This window comes from Coloeus monedula, assembly GCF_965178545.1.
Source record: "Coloeus monedula genome assembly, chromosome: 2".
Lineage (NCBI taxonomy): Eukaryota > Metazoa > Chordata > Aves > Passeriformes > Corvidae > Coloeus > Coloeus monedula.
The window spans coordinates 103,034,319-103,053,231 of record NC_138782.1 but is presented as its reverse complement, the minus strand read 5'-3'; the positions used below and the strand labels follow the sequence as shown (position 1 = coordinate 103,053,231).

General features: G+C 42.1%; 1 protein-coding gene across 1 annotated transcript; it reads right to left on the bottom strand.

Moving 5' to 3' along the window:
• Positions 1-13,262: 13,262 nt before the first annotated feature.
• SOX11 (SRY-box transcription factor 11) lies at positions 13,263-14,474 on the bottom strand (the record flags this gene model as incomplete). The annotated part of the gene is made up of 1 exon (XM_082277073.1): positions 13,263-14,474. One exon carries the CDS (start codon positions 14,472-14,474, stop codon positions 13,263-13,265), a length of 1,212 nt encoding a protein of 403 aa, XP_082133199.1.
• Between the last annotated feature and the right edge of the window lie 4,439 nt (positions 14,475-18,913).

The window sequence follows — 18,913 nt, the reverse complement described above, 5'->3', positions numbered from 1 at the left end:
ATATTTTTATGTGGTATTTCTAGTACTTGCTTTATGTTTCACACAAAGGACAAGAATTCTGAATTCTGGGAATCTTTTCTCAAAAAACATTTTTTATATATATCGCCTCCAACATCCCAGCTCTTTTACGTGCAAAAAGGACATTAATATGAATGAGAGTGATTTGTATGGCAAGGAGACTCTCAGAATCAAGATGCATTAAAAGGTTCTTAGTGGAGAGTTTTATATAGAGGGAAAAAGTCATGGAATTATTCAGTGAGTATGCATTTGACTAGTCTATCCTAATATAAAGTATGCAGTAAGTAGTTTCTGACTCTTAATGGAATATTCTAAACTAGTGGTTGTTGGACCAACTAGTGAATATGCCTTTTAAATCTTCTGTACCTGAAAATTTTTGTGTTAAAATTGATTAGTGTTTTATTTCTTAAATATTCATAATTCTATGTATGTGTATATATATATATATGTATAGATATACTTCAAATTTCATAGAGTAAAAATATATCTGACCAAAAAATTAATGTATCATCACTGAGGAAAACAGCTAGCTAAGCTTCAGATAAATGTATAAGGTTCTGTCTGGAAAGACTGAATCCATTAGTGAACTGAACTGATAGGTCAAGAAAAGTAATAGCCAAATAAATATTTTATTAGCATTTTGTGAAACTTGCTAATGGTTAAGCCTACTAATCCTACACTAGTGGGAATCTTTATTCAACATCAGGTCATTATTCAATACATATTGTCTCCAATTTCATACAAAGTGACTTTCTGGGCATGACTGGAGAAAGGTATTTTCACATTAATTGAATACTCTAGGATACAATGGATAAAATCTGCTGCTGCTCTAACTTTTTTGCTGGTTAAATGATTGGGGAAATCAAACAGAGCTGTATGAAGATGCATCAAAAAAAATGTCACTTTTATTTTCAGTAAGTTTTCATAACTGAATTTACTCTTGAAATTGGAAGTTACAAGAAGATTGGTGTCAGGCAGTAGCAGCATTCCTTAGCTGAGGATTTCATTTTCCACAAGTGCAGTGTGGAGACTCAGCCCTCCAAGCATGCCCAGGAGAGGAGTAGTTTGTGAATGTCAGCATGCATGTGGGATTAGCATGGATGTGGGATGGCATGTCCCTACCCTCATCATTTGTCAATCCAAGTTTTACTTTTTACTTCTTGTCTTTCCTCTGGAGTCAAGTCTCTCACCATGAGGAACTGGTGGAGATGGGAGTTGCCATGTGCCCCATATGAAGGTGGGAATCACACAAGGCAGCCACACACAGTATGTCTTGCTGACTGGTGCTCTGGGCACACACATTTCTCAGAAATTGCTTAACTAGGACAGATCCTGATGGGTCAGGCAGCAGAGGCAGCTTCTCAGTGTTCAGAGCACATTGGAATTTATCCTGTTGAGGCAGCCCTCTCATACTGGTGCAAAAAACCAGAAAATACAGAGCTCAGTGGGCAGCTCATGACAACTGTCTTGCCTTTCTCTTTTAATTTTGTTAGTTTTCTTCCTGTTGTTTCCAAGTCAAGCCTACTCTACAATGTTTTTCCTGCCTGTGTCTAAGTTCAAACGCAGATGGTATTTATTCTGTTAAAATCACCATTAGCACCAGTGGAACATTATTAGATTAAGAAACCACTGAACGTCAGAAAAAAATGTAAGATCTGTTGCAGTGCAGAAGCACCATTTTGATTCAATACCACTAAAACAACACAAATGAGTCTGAAATGTCTATCATCTTTTATGCTTTTCTAGCTTTAGTTTCATCCCTTATCCTTAGCATTTAAAAAAGAGAAAAAACCCAAAAACTTTCATGTTTGAAGACAGGTCTTTTTATGATTCAGTAATCACTGAGATTAGACCATAACACTGATGTACTGGCCAAGGGAGCATTCTTTTCTCAGGACACTAAATCAATTTTACTAATTTATATTAATATTTAAGCAGGGAAAATACTTAATGATTCTCTCTTATCTAGTCCAGATGGATTGATTTCTTTTCCTAAGAGTGCAGTTTATGAAAATATTGTCTAAACTAACTGTGAGAGTGCTAGAAGAACATAAACTCTATGATTCTTATGTATAATTTAAAAAGCAATTTCAAGGCTCCAGTTCTATAGCTGTTCAACATATAAAATTCTCACTCAGCTCTGCAGTTGGAGGAGATTCAATAGAAGTGATTTTACAATTGATTTCAGTAGGTGTTTTGACTACAAGGGAAGAACAAAATTGGCCAACAATACTTGTAAAGTGATTTTGGCTTCTTGGGAGTGAAGGCATTTCAGTGTAAATTGTTATCATTTTTATGAGCTGGAGCACTCATCCTGTCCCAAATTCTCTAAGAAATTTCTGAGTTTTAAAAAATTTACATCCACAGTCTCATTCTTTGCTCCCCCTGTTAAGAATGAGCACCCATGTAAACAGGAATGACACAGCTGTAGAACTGAGACTATATAATGAGAGGTAGTACCTGTCAGTAATAGAGCAGAAGAGGTTTTAGGGCAAATTCCTTTTTGCCTTGCCTTTAGCCTCATGATTTTTGCATTCCAATCATACACAGTGGTGACAGCTTCTCTCTGAGACTATTCCATAGATTGAGGTTTAGGTATTCTCCAAAATTATAGGGGCTCTATGGTCAAAAGCCTATAGAAATAGGGTTTGTAACCTGTAGCTGTAGTAAATTAAACCAAGGTCTGTTCCCTGGCTCAGAAGCCAGCTGGCATGATCTGCCCACATCTATGCTATTATACTCTCTTACTTTCCAAAACAGAGTGTCTGAATCCAAGCTGCCTATTGGGAATGATCTTTGGCCCATGTTAATTTCCAAATTGTCCCAGTGATTTTTTGGAAGAGTGCTAGCATTCACCAGCCAAAACCATGTCAGGGATTTTGTCCTCTAGCAATTTAACAATACAGACAGCTGAGTTCCAGTTCCTGGACTATGTGCTGACTCTGTTTTAGTTTTTTATTCTAGATGTGTTTTCTATCTCTTCCTGGAGCTTTCTATTTCCCAAGCACATGCTCTACCTACAGGATAATGTATCAGTGGAAAGAGTTCATCAGCTGTCATCAGAACAAAACTATTAACTCCTTGAGCCCTTGAGTGGACAGAGATACCTAATGTGAAATCCTGGGCCAGATGCTGGGGACACCAAACATCCCGTTTCCTCAGTGAAGCTGCAGACAGCTCCTCACCCAGCACAAAGGATGAGAAATCTACCACGGATGGCCAGCTGATGCCAGGTGTCTAACTTTTAGGTACTGTCCCACTAAGGACACTTGCTCTCATGACAGTGTATGTATTTAAAAGGAGTTGAGTAAAGTTGCAGTTTTTCCTACGTTGTTCCTTAACCTTGCATGACTGATAACAGCAGCTTTAGTAATGTTTGCTTAATTGCATTTGTGCATGAAAGACTGTGACACCTATCAATATTTATATCTGTTCATTTCTGTAAAAAAATATATGTGCTCAGGAAAAGGCTCGTGGGAGAACATGTGTGCAAGAGATTGATGTGGGGAAAGCAATGGTAAATATTTTTGAAATACTAATGCCATAGTTTCTCAAATGTCTTTAGTATTATTGTAAATATTTTCCATTTGTATCTGACTTTGTATGTATTTTTGCTTGTCTTCCAAATGCAACATACATTTGTGGAAATGTGATATTTTACATCTGACTAATATAGTGGAAATAAACAAAAATGTCTATTTACAAAGAGATCTTCTTTGGAGCTGGAAAAGTCTCAGGTCATCATGGCTACATCAAGACACATTTCATCACCTGGGGGAGGTGGTGATGGTATTTTTGCTGTTATTTTCCCTTTACAGACATTAATATTCCACAATTCTGTTTGTGGAACAATTCACGTCAACTTCAGGCAAAATAAGGATGGATAGTTTTAGCAGTTTAAGTAGGTGGTTTTCAGAAATCTAGTTGAATTCAATGAATCTTTTGCAACACTATTGCCTTGATAACCCACAATTGATGAATGACCACAAATAGCGGAGGAAAACAAAACTGTTTTCAAGTTATGGCTGCCCATAGCCCAGAAAAGAGATAGTAGTCACAGTTTCCAAGGACAAAGATGGGTGGGCACTTCTCAGTGATTTTCTACCCTTTCTGTACTCTTGAAACAGTGCTACTGTCAGAGGAGCAGTTTGCTTCTGATTGCCGAAGAGTATGAGCACTAAAACTCAAAGAAAAAGGTGAATGAAATTAGGTGAACGAAAGGCAGGCTTTAAAGAGATTTAGGGAATATTATTACATTAAGATTATGCAGACAAAGGAAGTCTCATCAAGTAAATGCTAGGCTCAAGTATAAGCTACTTTACAAAGAGTTAGACACAAAATCAAAGTTCTTGTAGTACTGACTTGAGAAAGCAATCTCAAGATTAATTTGTTGCATATTTATTTATGCATATTTGGTGTCTTAGAGAAAGAAAAAACCCACCTAACTGTACATGTGAAATGCCAAAATGTCATATTAATATGAAACTTAACAGGAAAATTATAACTCTGATCTAGATTTTCTTTTTCGCTATGCATCTCTTGGACTATCTTGTTCTTGTGTGCAGATGAACCCGGCTTCATTCCCTGTGTACATTTCAGTATTTGTTGACACTATATTTTGAGAAAGTAAGACTTGTGTTTTAAAGTATATATGTGAGTCAATTTTGCTTGAAGATGATCATCATCTTTAAATCAAATTTTCATCTATCATAGATGCTTTAGCTTATGCAAATATCAGAGTAATGCCAATAAATGTAAGGTCAGATTTCAAGGGAAAGGGCCAAGATTCTTTTACTCTGACTGTTGTGGGAATTGTAATTTGTAGAGCTGGAGGTACTTGTTGAGGGTGGTTTGCTTGTTTGGTTTTGCTATACATTTGGGTGGGGGTTTTGGGGGGATTTTTTACTATTCTATCAAAATGTTAATAGGCTATAAAAAGATTGTCTTAAAACTCACAAAACTTCAGGGACAACACTTTAAGTCCAACAGATGAAAATGTCATGAAATTCTCAGGATTTAAAGTTATAAATTTTAATGGACACTACATTCTAGCCATTTTGTGGTCCAGCCAGCAAGCATTGTAATGAAAATGAAAATCCAAATCCATATGCGTGCGCCTGTGTTAATTCTGTAACGATGCAAATGCATGCAGGTATCTGAGGGGTTCTATGTTACCTACAGTCCATGTTTTCACACATTTCTTCTAGGGTTAAATCTAACATTCAAACTTGAGATTATAGTATTCAAACTGAAATGCCAAGTATTTTTTCTTCCCAAATATTGGCTTCTATCCTTTCTTCCATACGAAACTGAGCCAACACCCAGGCCACACAATACCTCTATAGTAATAGTTTTAAGATGTGATAACTTGTGGTTTACCAATCCAAAAACACTTTCAAACACTAGATAGGGAAAATTTCCAATGTGTCATGCACAAATTCCCTCTGGCATTAAGACATGATATAGAACTGAAGCTTGACTTTCCAAAGCAGTAATAACTGTTCTCACTCAGGAGGAACAGGAGTTTTGAGACAGCAAGGAAGTGACCTTAGTCTGTTCTAGAAGATTTCTAGTTTGTCTTTGGTTAACTATGACAGGACTTGAATAAAAATCTCTATAGGACTTAAAACAAACAACCTCCGCCCCCAATCCCTGAACAAAAAAACAAAGTATCATGGAATTCTCTCAGAGCGTTGTTTCAATACCTTCTAAAATACCTTAAAAATGCTTTTTGAAACTTTTTTGATACGTACAGAAAGGATAGTGGTATGATGGCTGTATGCAAAGATTTTATTTCATTGATTTACAATGATCAGCTTAAACTTCCTATGTTTACTATGACATGTCACATTCAAACCCTTATTTCACATCAGTTACACATCTCCATTCACACGAAAATATACTACTACAGCAGAATCCTGAATTTATATAGATTGCTTTCAGTGTTCTCAATATGTCCGATAAGTTAAACAGAAATCACTTGTCATCCAAAAATTGCTTTTTGGAGAAATGAGCTATTCAGCTAACTGCTGGGATAAGGAAAGAACAGGAAAAATGGGAAGAGCAGTGCTTAAGAGTCATACGAAATAATCTGGAACTTTTTATATATTGAGTTGACTCTCCCCAAGTCTAAAGGTTTCTATCAGCTACAAATGAAGTTGATCAGATTTTTTTCTTTTATTTCCTGGGTATTAAGGGTAACCAACAACCCCCCAGCAGAAAGGAAGGTATTAGTTGATATTTTCAACCCCATGTAAACTTGCAGAAGTACAGACAGAAAATACAATTGAGAGATGTGTCTTGTATATTTCCTGGGAACATGTCTACTGGCAGGAGCTCTAGAAGGTTAATTTCTGCAATAGATGGCTCGTATTAATTACAAATTTTGAATTTGTAACAATATAACTCCATCATTTCTATAAAACAATATTTAATATACAACAAAATTTCACCACATAAACACATTAAAAACACCTTTTTATAGTTTCAAGGATTACAGGTTTTTCATAAAAACATTTTCATAACTAGAATCTTAATACAGAATGATTTTTTCTATGCCAAAATACATTTAGATGGTAAATTGTTTGTAGAAAAAGATACAGAAGAGAAATGGGGTTTGCTGGCATGTAATCCATCTTATTTCATTCTTTCATGGTCAGCTTTAAAGTAAAGTTAAAAATGTTTGTCATAAAATACTTTATTGTTTTATCCAGAGTCTTAACCAGAAAAGAAGGAAGCTAATTGGCTTATTCTCTATTTCAGTGTCTCTCAGGCATGCCCAGAACAGCACTTAGTACACGCTACTTGGACCATAACTATCTGTCAAGGGTTTTTTTGAAAGATATAACATTCCTGTTAACTTTCAGCTTTAGGTGCCCACAGAATGAGGAGTGGATTCACTGTAATAGCTGAACTGCATTTACCAAATGCAACACCAGAAAAAAAAAAAAAAATCCACGTAAAACCACATAGGAAGATTGATCACACATTTTTATTAGAGTCTTTTGAACAATTGCATTATGTTGTTCCTTTATTTAAAAACTCTTGCAAAAAAAGACATTGGAGTGGACTGGTTTCAACCCTGAGCATTAACACTGCATATCAAGTACTGTAGTAAAGAAGCTGGTTAAGTTTGTAGCACTAGCACAAGTCACTGATATTAATCCTCTAGGTGATCAGGTTTTTACAAAAAAAATACATAGTTTTCAATAAATAATGCTTAATTTTACAACTTTGATACAGCAATGTCATACACTGTTTTGACACATACTAAACTCTGCATGCTATATAGTCTACTAGAAGACAAAACTTTGCCATGCATTTTCTTTTTCTAGTGCTAGAAAACACTTTGTCCTCCAGTGCATTGCCTCAAGCAGCCTTACCATCTTCCTTCTCTCACAGCAATGGGCCGTGCACTGGCATGCAAAAACCTCAAGAAAAGGTTTCCCCCCCACCATCACTCAGACTTCTAAACAAAAGTACTTTTCAGCTTTTCCCCCCAAGACCTGGAGTGGCTATGAAAACTAATTTCATGTGGCCTTGAAAAGTCTTTGAAATCACATATTTTAAAAGTGTCATGCTTGAAAAACTGCTCTAAAACATTCAACTTCCCCCACCTGTGGCCATCATGCAACATCATTGAAATGTTGTAACCATCAAAAGTCCCACATTGGAAAACAGGCCTCCATTTTAAAACAGCCCACCAAAAAATAAAAAGAAATAAGAAAAAAAGTATCACAGCATTTATGTAAAGACTCCAAAACGCCAACATATGTACAAGAGCAAAACCAGATACAAATTGTAAATGAACTAACAATGGCATATAACTCTTCTCCCTGGCTTTGCCAGGAGTTGAGGCAAGTTGGTTTTGGAGATAAGCAGGATGATGGAAACGAAAACAAATTGTGACAATGGGAGTTCCTGGATTAATCATTATTACTTGATCAAATTTCTTCAAGCAGTAAATCAATGTCTTGATTTTACTGGAAGTGTGAATTACCAAAATCTGAAGCCCTATTCAATAATTCTAAATCAAACCTGCTTCTGAACTTTCACAAGTCTTAGAATTTTGGCACCCTTGCACTTTTTCATCCTGCAAGATTACACTTCACAGAAAATCCAGATGTAACTAACCACAAAAGAAGAAATTTGATTAATTAATAAGGATTGAAACCTCCATTCTCACACTTCCAGGTTGTTGTTCATCATTGAAAACCATTCACCCCTTCTTATCCATATTGCTTTAGGGGTTTCCTTGTATCTACAGAAGTCATTCCTTTTAAGTTGCTGTCAATCACAATTTTTCTAAGAGTTTTTAAAATATTCCTATCTTTGCACTGGCATAAGTATTGGGTTTTCTAAGAGAATCTCACCCCAAAGAAGGTATTACTTTTATACATGAAATATTACGAACTTTTGTTTCCCTTTTTGTAAGTCATTCTACATTTTCTGCACATTTGTGCTTTATATTGAATATAAAAATAGGTCTTTAAAACTCTATTTATTTTAAACTCACTAAAAAACTACTTGCTTGTGAAATTCTCTTACAAATTCACTGCATCCATGTAGAGAAGATAAAACTAATTAGGCAGTTAATTGGTATAGGTAGTGTGCAAAAAAATTAAGAAAAACAAAAACAATCACAGCCTTGGATGTGAGTGAGGGGAAAGGAAATTAATCAAAGAAATACAACTGTATAATAGGGGAAATGTAAGGCAACTCATTGTATTAAGTTTTTGTTGTTTATTTTTCCTGGCCATTCTTACAAATGAAGGTTAGGAGGAACTAAGACACCTATCCTGCCAGCAGCCCTTGAGGCAAAAACTCCCATTAAACTCAATGAGAATTTTTTTTTTTTTTAACCAGAGCAGGTTTAAGGCCTTACTAGGCAACAATTGTGAAGATGTAAAATGGAATTAATGAACTGTTTTGATTATCAAACACCTAAAACTTATATGGCCCTGACTTTGACCCCACACCAGTTCTCCCCGGTGTAACAACAGAGTTGCACTTTCCTCAAAAAGGCAGGAGTGAAGGATCATACTGCACGCATGCAAATCACATTCAATAGACTTGAAGTTTCATCTGAATGTCAGTGAATGCCTAAAGAGCATGTAGCACTTAAAGGACGCTTGGAATGAGCCTTCCTACCACATTAGTAAAAGACTGTAAAAGTCTTTTCTTAGTAAAAGAAAATATTTCTTAATTGTGGTTCTTTTAAAATGAAGGGAAAAAAACAGAGTAAAAACATCAAAAAGGCAAAAAAGGTTTGCAAAAAAATGTTCACTTTAAAGATGAAAGGAATCAGCATGTTTGATTAGGTTTTACATTGAGTTGACATCCTCAGTGTTAGCAAGTAAATTGTCTTTCAACATAGAAAAGCTCATTTTTCTCCCTCCTATCACTGAGTCCTATTACACATAGAATAGTATTGTACAGAGACAAATGCAAGGAATGTGGGGAAAAAGGCCACAGGAGATACCAGGCCTGCAACAGGACTGCTCTAGCATGTCAACAAAGATTCCTATGTACACAAAAAAAAAAAAAAAAAAAAAAGAGAGAAACAGAAGGTACAGAAGGTATGACTATTATTAACGACAAAATAAAATAAAAAAGAGTAGCTTAGCAGATGCTATTTTTCATGAGTAGGAGATTGTTTTTTACTCTCACTGAGATCAGTAGGAGCTTAGGCATTCAACAGCATCAAACTTCAGCCCTAACTATGCAGTGGCTTAAACAGAACACTACCTAATTTTTCCTTGAACAATATGCAATAATAAACTCTAAAATAAAAGCAACGCAAGTGTTTGGCAAAAAAAATTGTTTCCCTGCACCATATACTCAAAATATTCCTCTGATATAGTACAGTATAATTCCCATTTAGAAGAAAGAAAAGATATACTTCTGAGTGGGTATTATATTTTTTGACTAAAGTAGACCTGTTGCTCTTTTAAAATATGCCTGACTGCTCTTTAATTGGATCATTTAAATCAGTTATCCTTGACTGATATTTTAAATGGTAATTTTAAAAACAGCTTCCAAAAATATATGCAGTCAAAATTTTTGTAGGCTGAGACACAGACCTTATTACAATGCAAACTAAATGCAGCCTGTATTTGACCATAATCATTCATAACTCATTGAACATCTGCAAAGCACAAATGTTTAATGACACTGCCTATTATCACTTTAATAAACAAGGATGCATATCAGAAGAAAGGGACTGAAAGAACAAGTCACCCTACCCTCATGATAGCTTGAAGAATTACTAAGAGAATTTTGGCTCAGTTTTAAGACTTAGAACCTGATCAACTTACTCCATCACCCTAGCCCAAAACGGGATTTTTGATAGCAGGATAGTGAATGGCTAGGCTAGAGCACTTCAGTGTATCTATTTTCTTTCAGTCTTTTGCCTTAGAAGAGATAAATGTCATTTGTTTTCAGTCTGATTTCTAAGTTATTACATGGAGGACACACTAATCATTTGAGACCAAAAACTGAAAATTCAAGAAACTCTGTTTTATTGACGACTATCCATTGCCAAGGATATCTTGTATATTGCAATTAAGTTTGTTTTAAAACACAGTTTCTCATAAAGAATTATCACAATGCAAGACATAAATTTGAGTTCCCAGATATGCTATATCTCTTTTCTGATAGCAAAGATTTAGGCCAAACAACTTTTATTTAGAATCATGAGTGTTTTATTATTATTATTAGAAAGAGATCAGATTATATTAATCATTTTACTACCAGTTTAACTAACCTAAAGTAAGATATCTCACCACTTAAATGCCTAAGAGTTGTCTTTGATTAAACATAACATGCATGCAGGTTTTAATGTTATGTTTTATTATGCCTTACAAATGCGTATGCAGGATTTTCATTTCAGCAAGTCTGAAAGCCTGTAGCAGTGGTTGCCACCAAAATACCAGCACAGTGAATTGTCCCTGTAAACAGCTGGATCATTAATTAGCGGATAAAAAAAAAAAAAGTAGTAATAATTTACCAATGCCTATCAGACAAAAAAGTAAACTTCTCGAGAAACAAACTTCCACCTTGTGAGTCTGTCTATTGCCATCAGCAGCTATTTCAGAGCACGCAACTGAAATCCGATGGCTCCTAAAGTCCCCAAAAAAAATATATATATAAAAAGCACACTGACAAAGTCTGCTCACCTACAGCCGAAGCTCGTACCCCCCGTCCCCTGCCCTGTCCTGCCTGCCGGGAGCGGCGGGCGGCTCTCCGGAGGGGCCGGGGCCACCCCGGCGGGCCGAGCGCTGCCCGGAGAGGAGGAGATGCAGCACCGCTACCCTCAGCATCTCCACCTCGAGCCTGGCCCAGGCTATTCATCAAAAACGGGAGAGGGGGAGGAAAAAGCCCAGCGGGGAGAAGAACGGGGGCATGCAGAGGGGGAGAGTCGCCTTCCCGGCGGCGGTGAGAACGGGCACCCGGCCCCGCCGCGCCCCCGGCCCGGAGCCCCCCGCCCTGGAAAGCGGCTGCGGGGGGCCCGCGGGGCCGCCCCCGGGAGCGGGGCTCTTTCCCCGCCGGCGGGCGGGGGGAAGGCGGCAGAGCCGAAAATACCCGGGGCGAGCCAGCCTGCCACTGCCCGGGACAGCCCGCAGCAAGCAAACCCCGGCGCCGCGGAGCAAAGCCCGTGGGAAAAAGGCGACGAGAGGAGGAAAGAAAAAGAAGCAGTCCTGACTCTCCTTCCCCCCTAGCTCTGATCATGCACAACATCCTACAGCTACCGCGCCTCCGCGGGAGAGGGGTGACAACACGGCATCTCCAGCGTTACTGCTACAGACACTAATTGCGATACGAGTTTCTATCAGTTCCAGCTGATTTATTAAAATTGTAAAGATACAGACTTTCAGCATTTAAGAAAAAAAAAAAAAAAAAAAAAACAGGCTATGATGTTGACAGTGCACAAGTCTGCTTTTGCCATCATTTGCTACAAAATATGCAGATGGTCTGTACTTTAGATTATATTGCACAACATGAGAAACTTTTTAAACTATGTGCCTTTTTTCTTTTTTTTTTTTTTTTTTTGCTAAAATCGAGAATCCAGTTTCATACCTTCCATCTGGGGCCCCATCCACATATCACAGCGTATGAGATACATAAAGTCCTACTATAGTACAGTACATATACAATCTTTTAAACTAAGATAACAGCTCTGAGGTCTATATCACCATTTTCAATAAATCTTTACCTACAAATATTGAACAAATCTGAACTATAGCTGTACAAAAAAAGTGTTTGTTTCTTTTTTTTTTAAACCACAAGGCCTTTAGATGCAAGGATTATTTTTTAAAATTTTAATCCTTTTAAAACCAGGACGTAACGTACCAACAAACTTGCATGCTAAAAACAGAGAAAAACAAAGAAAATAAAAGGGAAGAAGTGCCTGAAAAGTCTTACTGAAAAAACACAGCAAGAATGTTCCCTTTTCACTGTACAAAAATACGCCTGAAAATATATTAATTTTTAAAAAAGACTGAGGTCTGTTATGTATCAAAAATGTTTCAATACCTTTTTGTACTGAGGTCTAGGCTGTCTGGTATTCAATCAAGGAGGTATAAGGGAACAAGTTACAAAAAAAAAAAAAGTTGGCAAGTAGAAATCACATTTGTAAAACCATAAACAATTTGATCTGAAAAGTAAACTCTGATCTTAAGTCAGTTCAGTTATTTGTAAGCGTTTGTACAGTCTGCATTTTTTCAAGCTCCCTGCAGCTTTGTTAAGAATCGGATGCATAGAAGACATCAGTTTTCTCCCTCCAAAAAAAGTTGCAATGGTCCCTTTCGGAAAAAAAAAGAAAAAAAAAATCAGAACAGTTCGTTAAGATCTCTCACGGGAAAAAAAAATAAAAATCCACAAACCCCCTTGAGTAACAGTTGTGCTGCCAAAAGACTTCTTTGCAGACCATCTTCCAGACTTCAATCAGAGACCGACAAGCTTCAAACAGCGCCTTCTGTATCATTTTTCCCCCAGTCCCATTTGCCTTTGCTGTTGTTGTTGTGATCACCAAACGTAATAAAAATTAAAAAAACACAAAAATAATAAAAAAAAATAAAATCACAACTCCCGGGCTCGGAACTAACTTCGAGATTTTTTTTTTTTTTTAAAGAAAACAAGACTTTTTTTTTTTTTAATCATTATCATGATCATCATCATCATCGCCGGCGTCGCGCCGCTCCAGCTCCGCCGCTCTCGCCGCCCGCTCTGGCCGCCGCCCCCGCTCAGTACGTGAACACCAGGTCGGAGAAGTTCGCTTCCAGCCAGTCGCCCGCGATCATCTCGCTCAGCTCCGGGGTACAGTAGTCGGGGAATTCGAAGTGGGAGCCGAGGCTGCCCTCGCTGAAGGAGTCCAGGTCCTTGTCCACCAGCGAGAGGGAGAGGTTGCCAGCGGCGGCGCCCGCCCCCAGCTCGGCGGCGGCGTGGCCGTGCTGAGAGAAGTTGAGACTGAGGTCGAAGAGCAGGTCGTCCGCCTCCTCGCTACCGGCCGACGAGGTGGAGATGGACCGGGAGGACGCCGGGGAGAGGCCGGGCGGCTGCTGCGGCGGCGGCGGGCCCTGCTTGGTGATGTTCTTGAAGCTGTAGTAGAGTCTGCTGCCGCCGCCCGCCGCCGCGGCGCCGCCCCGCACCTCCTCGTACAGGCTGGCCCCCTCGGTGGACTCCGCCGAGGAGCTCAAGGTGGGGCTGGCCGGCACTTTGGCCACGTTGTACCGCCGCAGCTGCTGTGGCCCCGGCTCCTCATCCTCGTCCTCGTCCTCCGCCTCCTGCTTGATCCGCAGCTGCAGCTCGTCCTCGTCCTCCTCCTCATCCTCCTCCTCGTCCATGAAGACACACTTGACCGTCTTGCTGCTCACTTTCAGGGTGCCGAAGACGTACTCGTCTCCCGCGTAGTCCCCGTGGTGGGCGGTTTTGGCCCCCGGCTTGGGGGGCGAGGAGCCGGAGGAGGCTTTCAGCTTGCTGCACTTCTTGCTGGAGCTCTTGGCGCTCTTGCTGCCGCCGCTGCTGGCGGGAGCGTTTTTCTCGGGACTTTGGCTAGCGTTGGGCTTGGCCGACGGGTCCATTTTGGGCTTTTTCCTGGGACGGTACTTGTAGTCGGGGTAATCAGCCATGTGCTTGAGCCGCAGCCTCTCCGCCTCCCGAATGAAAGGGATCTTCTCGCTGTCCTTCAGCATTTTCCACCGCTTGCCCAGGCGCTTGGAGATCTCCGCGTTGTGCATGTCCGGGGACTGCTCCATGATTTTTCTCCGCTCGATCTTGGACCACACCATGAACGCGTTCATCGGTCTCTTTATGTGCCCCGATGCCGTTTTGCACCAGTCCGGGTCGCTCTCGTCCAAAGCGACGGGGCTGCAAGCCATGAACTCGCCCTCTTCAGTGTCCATCGCTTCCCGGGGCAGGTTGCTCTCCGCCTCCGTACTCTCCGCCTGCTGCACCATGGTGGGCTCTCGCCGAGGCGCCGCTCCCCTCCAAGCCAACAAAGCCGCTCCGCCGCCGCCCCCTCCCACCGCCGCACCTTGCCCCTGCTGCGAGCCGCGCCGAGCTCCTCTCTGCGCCGCGCTGCGAGGCGGAGCCCGCGGGGCCGGGCGGGCGCTGTGGCTGTGCCGCCCGCACCGCAGCGCCGGCGCTGGGGCCGGGCCGGGTCGGGCGCGGCTGGGCTGGGCTGCTGCGCCGGGCGCGCGCTGTGCCCGTGCCCCGGCCTCGCGCCGCCGCCCGCCCTGCGCGCGCTGCCCGTTCTGCGAAACTCCCGGCTCCGCGCGCCGCGCGTTATCAGCGCCTCATATGGGTGACATCACTCCCGCCGCCGGCCAATGGCGCCGCTCGGCGCCGCCCGCCGCCACGCCCACCCCGCGGCGCGCTGACACACCCCCGCGCGGGGGGCGGCCGCGGAGGAGGCGCCGCCGGCGCTCCCCGGCTCCCGGCGCTCCCCGGCTCCCGGCGCTCCGGCCCGGCCCGGCCCGGCCCGGCCCTGCCCTGCCCTGCCCTGCCCTGCCCTGCCCTCCCCTCCGCCCCCCTCCGCCCGGGGGTTGACAGTACCGCCGCGGGGAGCTTCGCCTGCTGGCCCCCGCCGCCGGGCGCTCAGCGCTGCGGTGCGGGGCGGCGCGGGGCGGCGGCTCTCCCGTGTTCCGCTTCCTCCGGAGGCCGCGGAGCCCCGCGTGGCTCGGGGCGGGCAGCAGGGGGCGCTGGCGCTCCGCGGCCGCCGCAGCGGCGTGGCCACGGCCCCTCTGGCGGCACCGCGGGACCGGACCCGCCCCGCCTCGGGGGCCCGGGCGGTGCTCGGCGGGGCTCTGCGTTCTCCGCGGTCCGCACGTGGCCTCCTTCTCCTGCGCGGCGGGGCTGGGCCCCTGAACCCCCAGAGGAGCGCTCCCGGCGCTTCGGCTCCCTGTCCTCCCAGGGCTTGTTTCGGTGTCCGGTCGGTAGAGAACGGGGCTGAGAAGACGCAGGGTAGAGACTGGCGCGCTCCCGGTTCCCTGCGGATACGGACGGTGCCTCGGCGGCCCCGGCCTGCTGGTCGGCGGTGCCCGGCGTGGGGGAGCTCCCCTTGTCCCCCGGGAAGGCCCGGGCTGTCTGCAGGAGGGACGTGAGAATCGTCGCACCCACCTGGAGGCTTTTACCGCGTGGTGTAGGCAGAGGATAAAGGCGCCTTCCCCAAAGTATAGGGTGAAAATATGCAGAAAGCATTAAACAGTGGTGATTTTCTGTTTGTTTGTGTGTTTGTTTTCCCGGAAGCGTCAAGTTATTCAGGACGCCGTAGCGGATCTGCCTATTCGGATAATCCCGTGTTTGTTTTTATCGCAGAATGTCTGAAATCCAAGGGTGACAGTGTGCTATGCACCTATGGTCATTTTAATTGCAAAGTGTATGCTGGAAGTGAATTCACATACTGTTTTGTGGGTTCCTTTGTGGTTTTCCAGCTACCGTTTGCAGTTTTTAGAAAAAGAAAAGTTTAATAAGTTTTGTGATGGTTGCTGGCTGGATACAGACTTAATGGCAGTGAGAGGAATGAACCCTGGCACAGCCTCTCCTCTGCCAGAGCACATCCTATGAACTGGTGCTAATGGGGCAGCAGGTCCCCTGGTACATCATCCTCTAATTTTCCCGGCGGTTCATTTTCTTCAGACTACAGCAAAATTACTGTGTTTGGATGATGTGACTCTGATATCATCGGGCTTCAGAGTGGCTAGTGCTGTTACAGGAACAAAAACAAAAAAAAAGCCCTCCAAAAATGTCACACACCTCTTTTAGCCGTGTGGGTAGGTTAGGGCTACCGGGTCTCAGCTGCACTTGTCAGGAGTCAGGTGGAGTTTGAAGGATACATTTCAGGCAGATACATGGTGTTATGTCACTTTCCTTGCCCGACCCCAGCTGGGTGTACAGAGTCGAAGGAAGGAAAAGGGCATAGCTGAAGAAGGTTCAGTTACTTCATTGTAAAGATGGATTTTGAAAAACACTGCTCTGCCTCTCCGTGACTGCCCCCAGCCATGATTTCTGCTCTGAGGCTTGTTGCCACCTCTCTCTCCCTGTGGCTGCACTTTGTGGTACAATCTAGCTCCATAATAAAGTCTATCCTTTAAGACACAGGAGATAAAATGGAAAATTTGACTGGCAGGGTTCTCAACTTGTCATAAAATGTTAAAATTTAGAGAAACCACATGGGGAGAGGGTGCAGTACCTCTGGGAGGGAGTGCCTGAGTTCTTGTCGCAGCTGTGGTCAGTTGTGGTCTCTCCGTGGATGGCTGTTGGCAGGGCAGGGCATTCCTTGCAAGAGGACTCTGAGTTTGGTACTTCGTGCTCCATCTGGGTGAGGATTTGCTCAGACTGGGCACACTGTAGAGCCTTCTGTGTGACCAGGGCTTCATAAAAATTGAGAGTATGTTTCTTGTAATGATTACGTGGACAGGGGTCTCGGGAGTGTGTAGGTCCTTGACTGCCTTCAGGGAAGGCAGCTTTGATGCTGCTGGGACCTTACTAGGATGACAGCAGAATACCAATGTCTCACCTAACCCTATTTTTTAGTATTTTTCTGTAAGTACCACTATTCAGGTTTTTACATGCATTTTGAATCCAGATAGAAATAATGGTGTAATTTTGCAAAGTGAAAAGTGTCAAAATATTTTAATTTGTTGCTGGCATTTATGGGAGATTTGATTATGTCATATAATTGCATAAAATTCAAGCTGATCAAATAAAAATGAAATCTTTATTTCCTGTGAAATGAATGAAATCAATGAATTTTCACAAAGTACTGCTATTTTTTTTCAAATCATTTTAGAAAAGCCATGAACTATCTTGGAAAATTTTCATTCAACTGCAATGGAAGCCATATAATCAATATTGATAAGACTGGGACTCCATACACCTGGGTGACAGAATCTGACATTTAACGTATTAAGATCAGGAGAGATCATTTTCAATAAAGCTTTGGTGTAATTTGAAGCCACTGTCCTTACACCAGACTTCTGGGATATTTCTGCTCCTTCGTGTGTGTCCCTGTGAGGCTGTGTATTAATACTGTGGGCATCACATAATTTTCATACATCCCATTTTTCTATTTTTGTGTTATATCTCATTTTCTGAGTGTCTTGGCAGCATTTCAATTTTTCCTCAAAAGTGATCTTTTAAATATAAACAGCATTACTGTTTTCTCATGCTTGTTCATGTTATGTTTTGGTTGTTTTTTGTTGTATTTCAAGGGTAGCACTAGGAAGATAATGAAGCTGAAAACAGACTGACAAATTATAGCCACACTCTATAAAGCAAAAAAAAATCTCTAGGATTTTAGAAATCGGATTAAAACATGTGCATGAATAAGTAGATATTACTGTTAAATAATTTTATGTTCTAAAAGCAGTTCAATAATGGTATGTGTGCATGTATATTCCTATTAGAGTGCAGCAGTTAGAGCTAACAGCCTACTACTCGTTTTTTTGAAATTCAAATGAATAATCATTTTCCCATTATCTAGGTCAACAGGAGGCTGGGCTACCCCAGAAAGTGGGGAAAAAAACAGGTAAAACAGGATTCACTACAGAGCTTAATGCTTTCCTCCTTGGATGGAGTCTAGTTTTGTGCAGCTGCATCTACACTGGATTTCCAGGTACTCTAGCTTGGGGGATGTGTTATTCTGAGTGCTGTGCAGCATGAGAATGGTGGTGGAAGCACTGAGGTTTCTTAGGCAAGAAGCTGGTGAGGTGCCTCCAAAGGCCTGAAGCCAGCAGGAAATGCTTCATGCAGGAATATAGGCCCTTTGCATGTGGCCCAATGTGCCCACATCTACCCCCATCAGCGCTTAGAAAGGTGAAGTGATACGTTAAGAGACTGACCTTATGCAGTCCTTACAAGATTTTGACTACCAAAGAGGAATTAAATATGAACAAAAAAAAGTTTGTTGTTCAAGAAATAGTGTTTCAGAAAAAATGCAGGATATTTCATCTCCTTACTGTGCCTGCTCTCTGTGTTAAATTTGAGTAAACCAAAAGCCAAGATTTTTACTGTGCTAACTCTGACGATAAATAGTACTATGAGTACAGTGTTCTTTTGGCTATTTATTTCTTGCTTGTTCTGAATTGTGCAGCAGATTTTTGCCTGGAGAGCCCAAAATGACTTTGCCTGGAGAACGTGTGGGAAAGCTGGAGTTACGCACCTTCTGCAAGGTGTGGGAAGTGGTTTCAGTCACAAGCTGTGGATTCAGAATGGAAGAAAGAATTACAGTGTCAAGAGGGTTTTGTCTTAATAGAAAACATATGATGAATTCTGAACGGAGGGGTCACACCCAAGGTTAGTTCACAGACGCATTTCCTAGAGATCTTCTCTGGAATAAACATAAATTGCTTGTGTCTTGCATTCATGAGGGAAAAAAAATAAGCTGTGGTCTTAC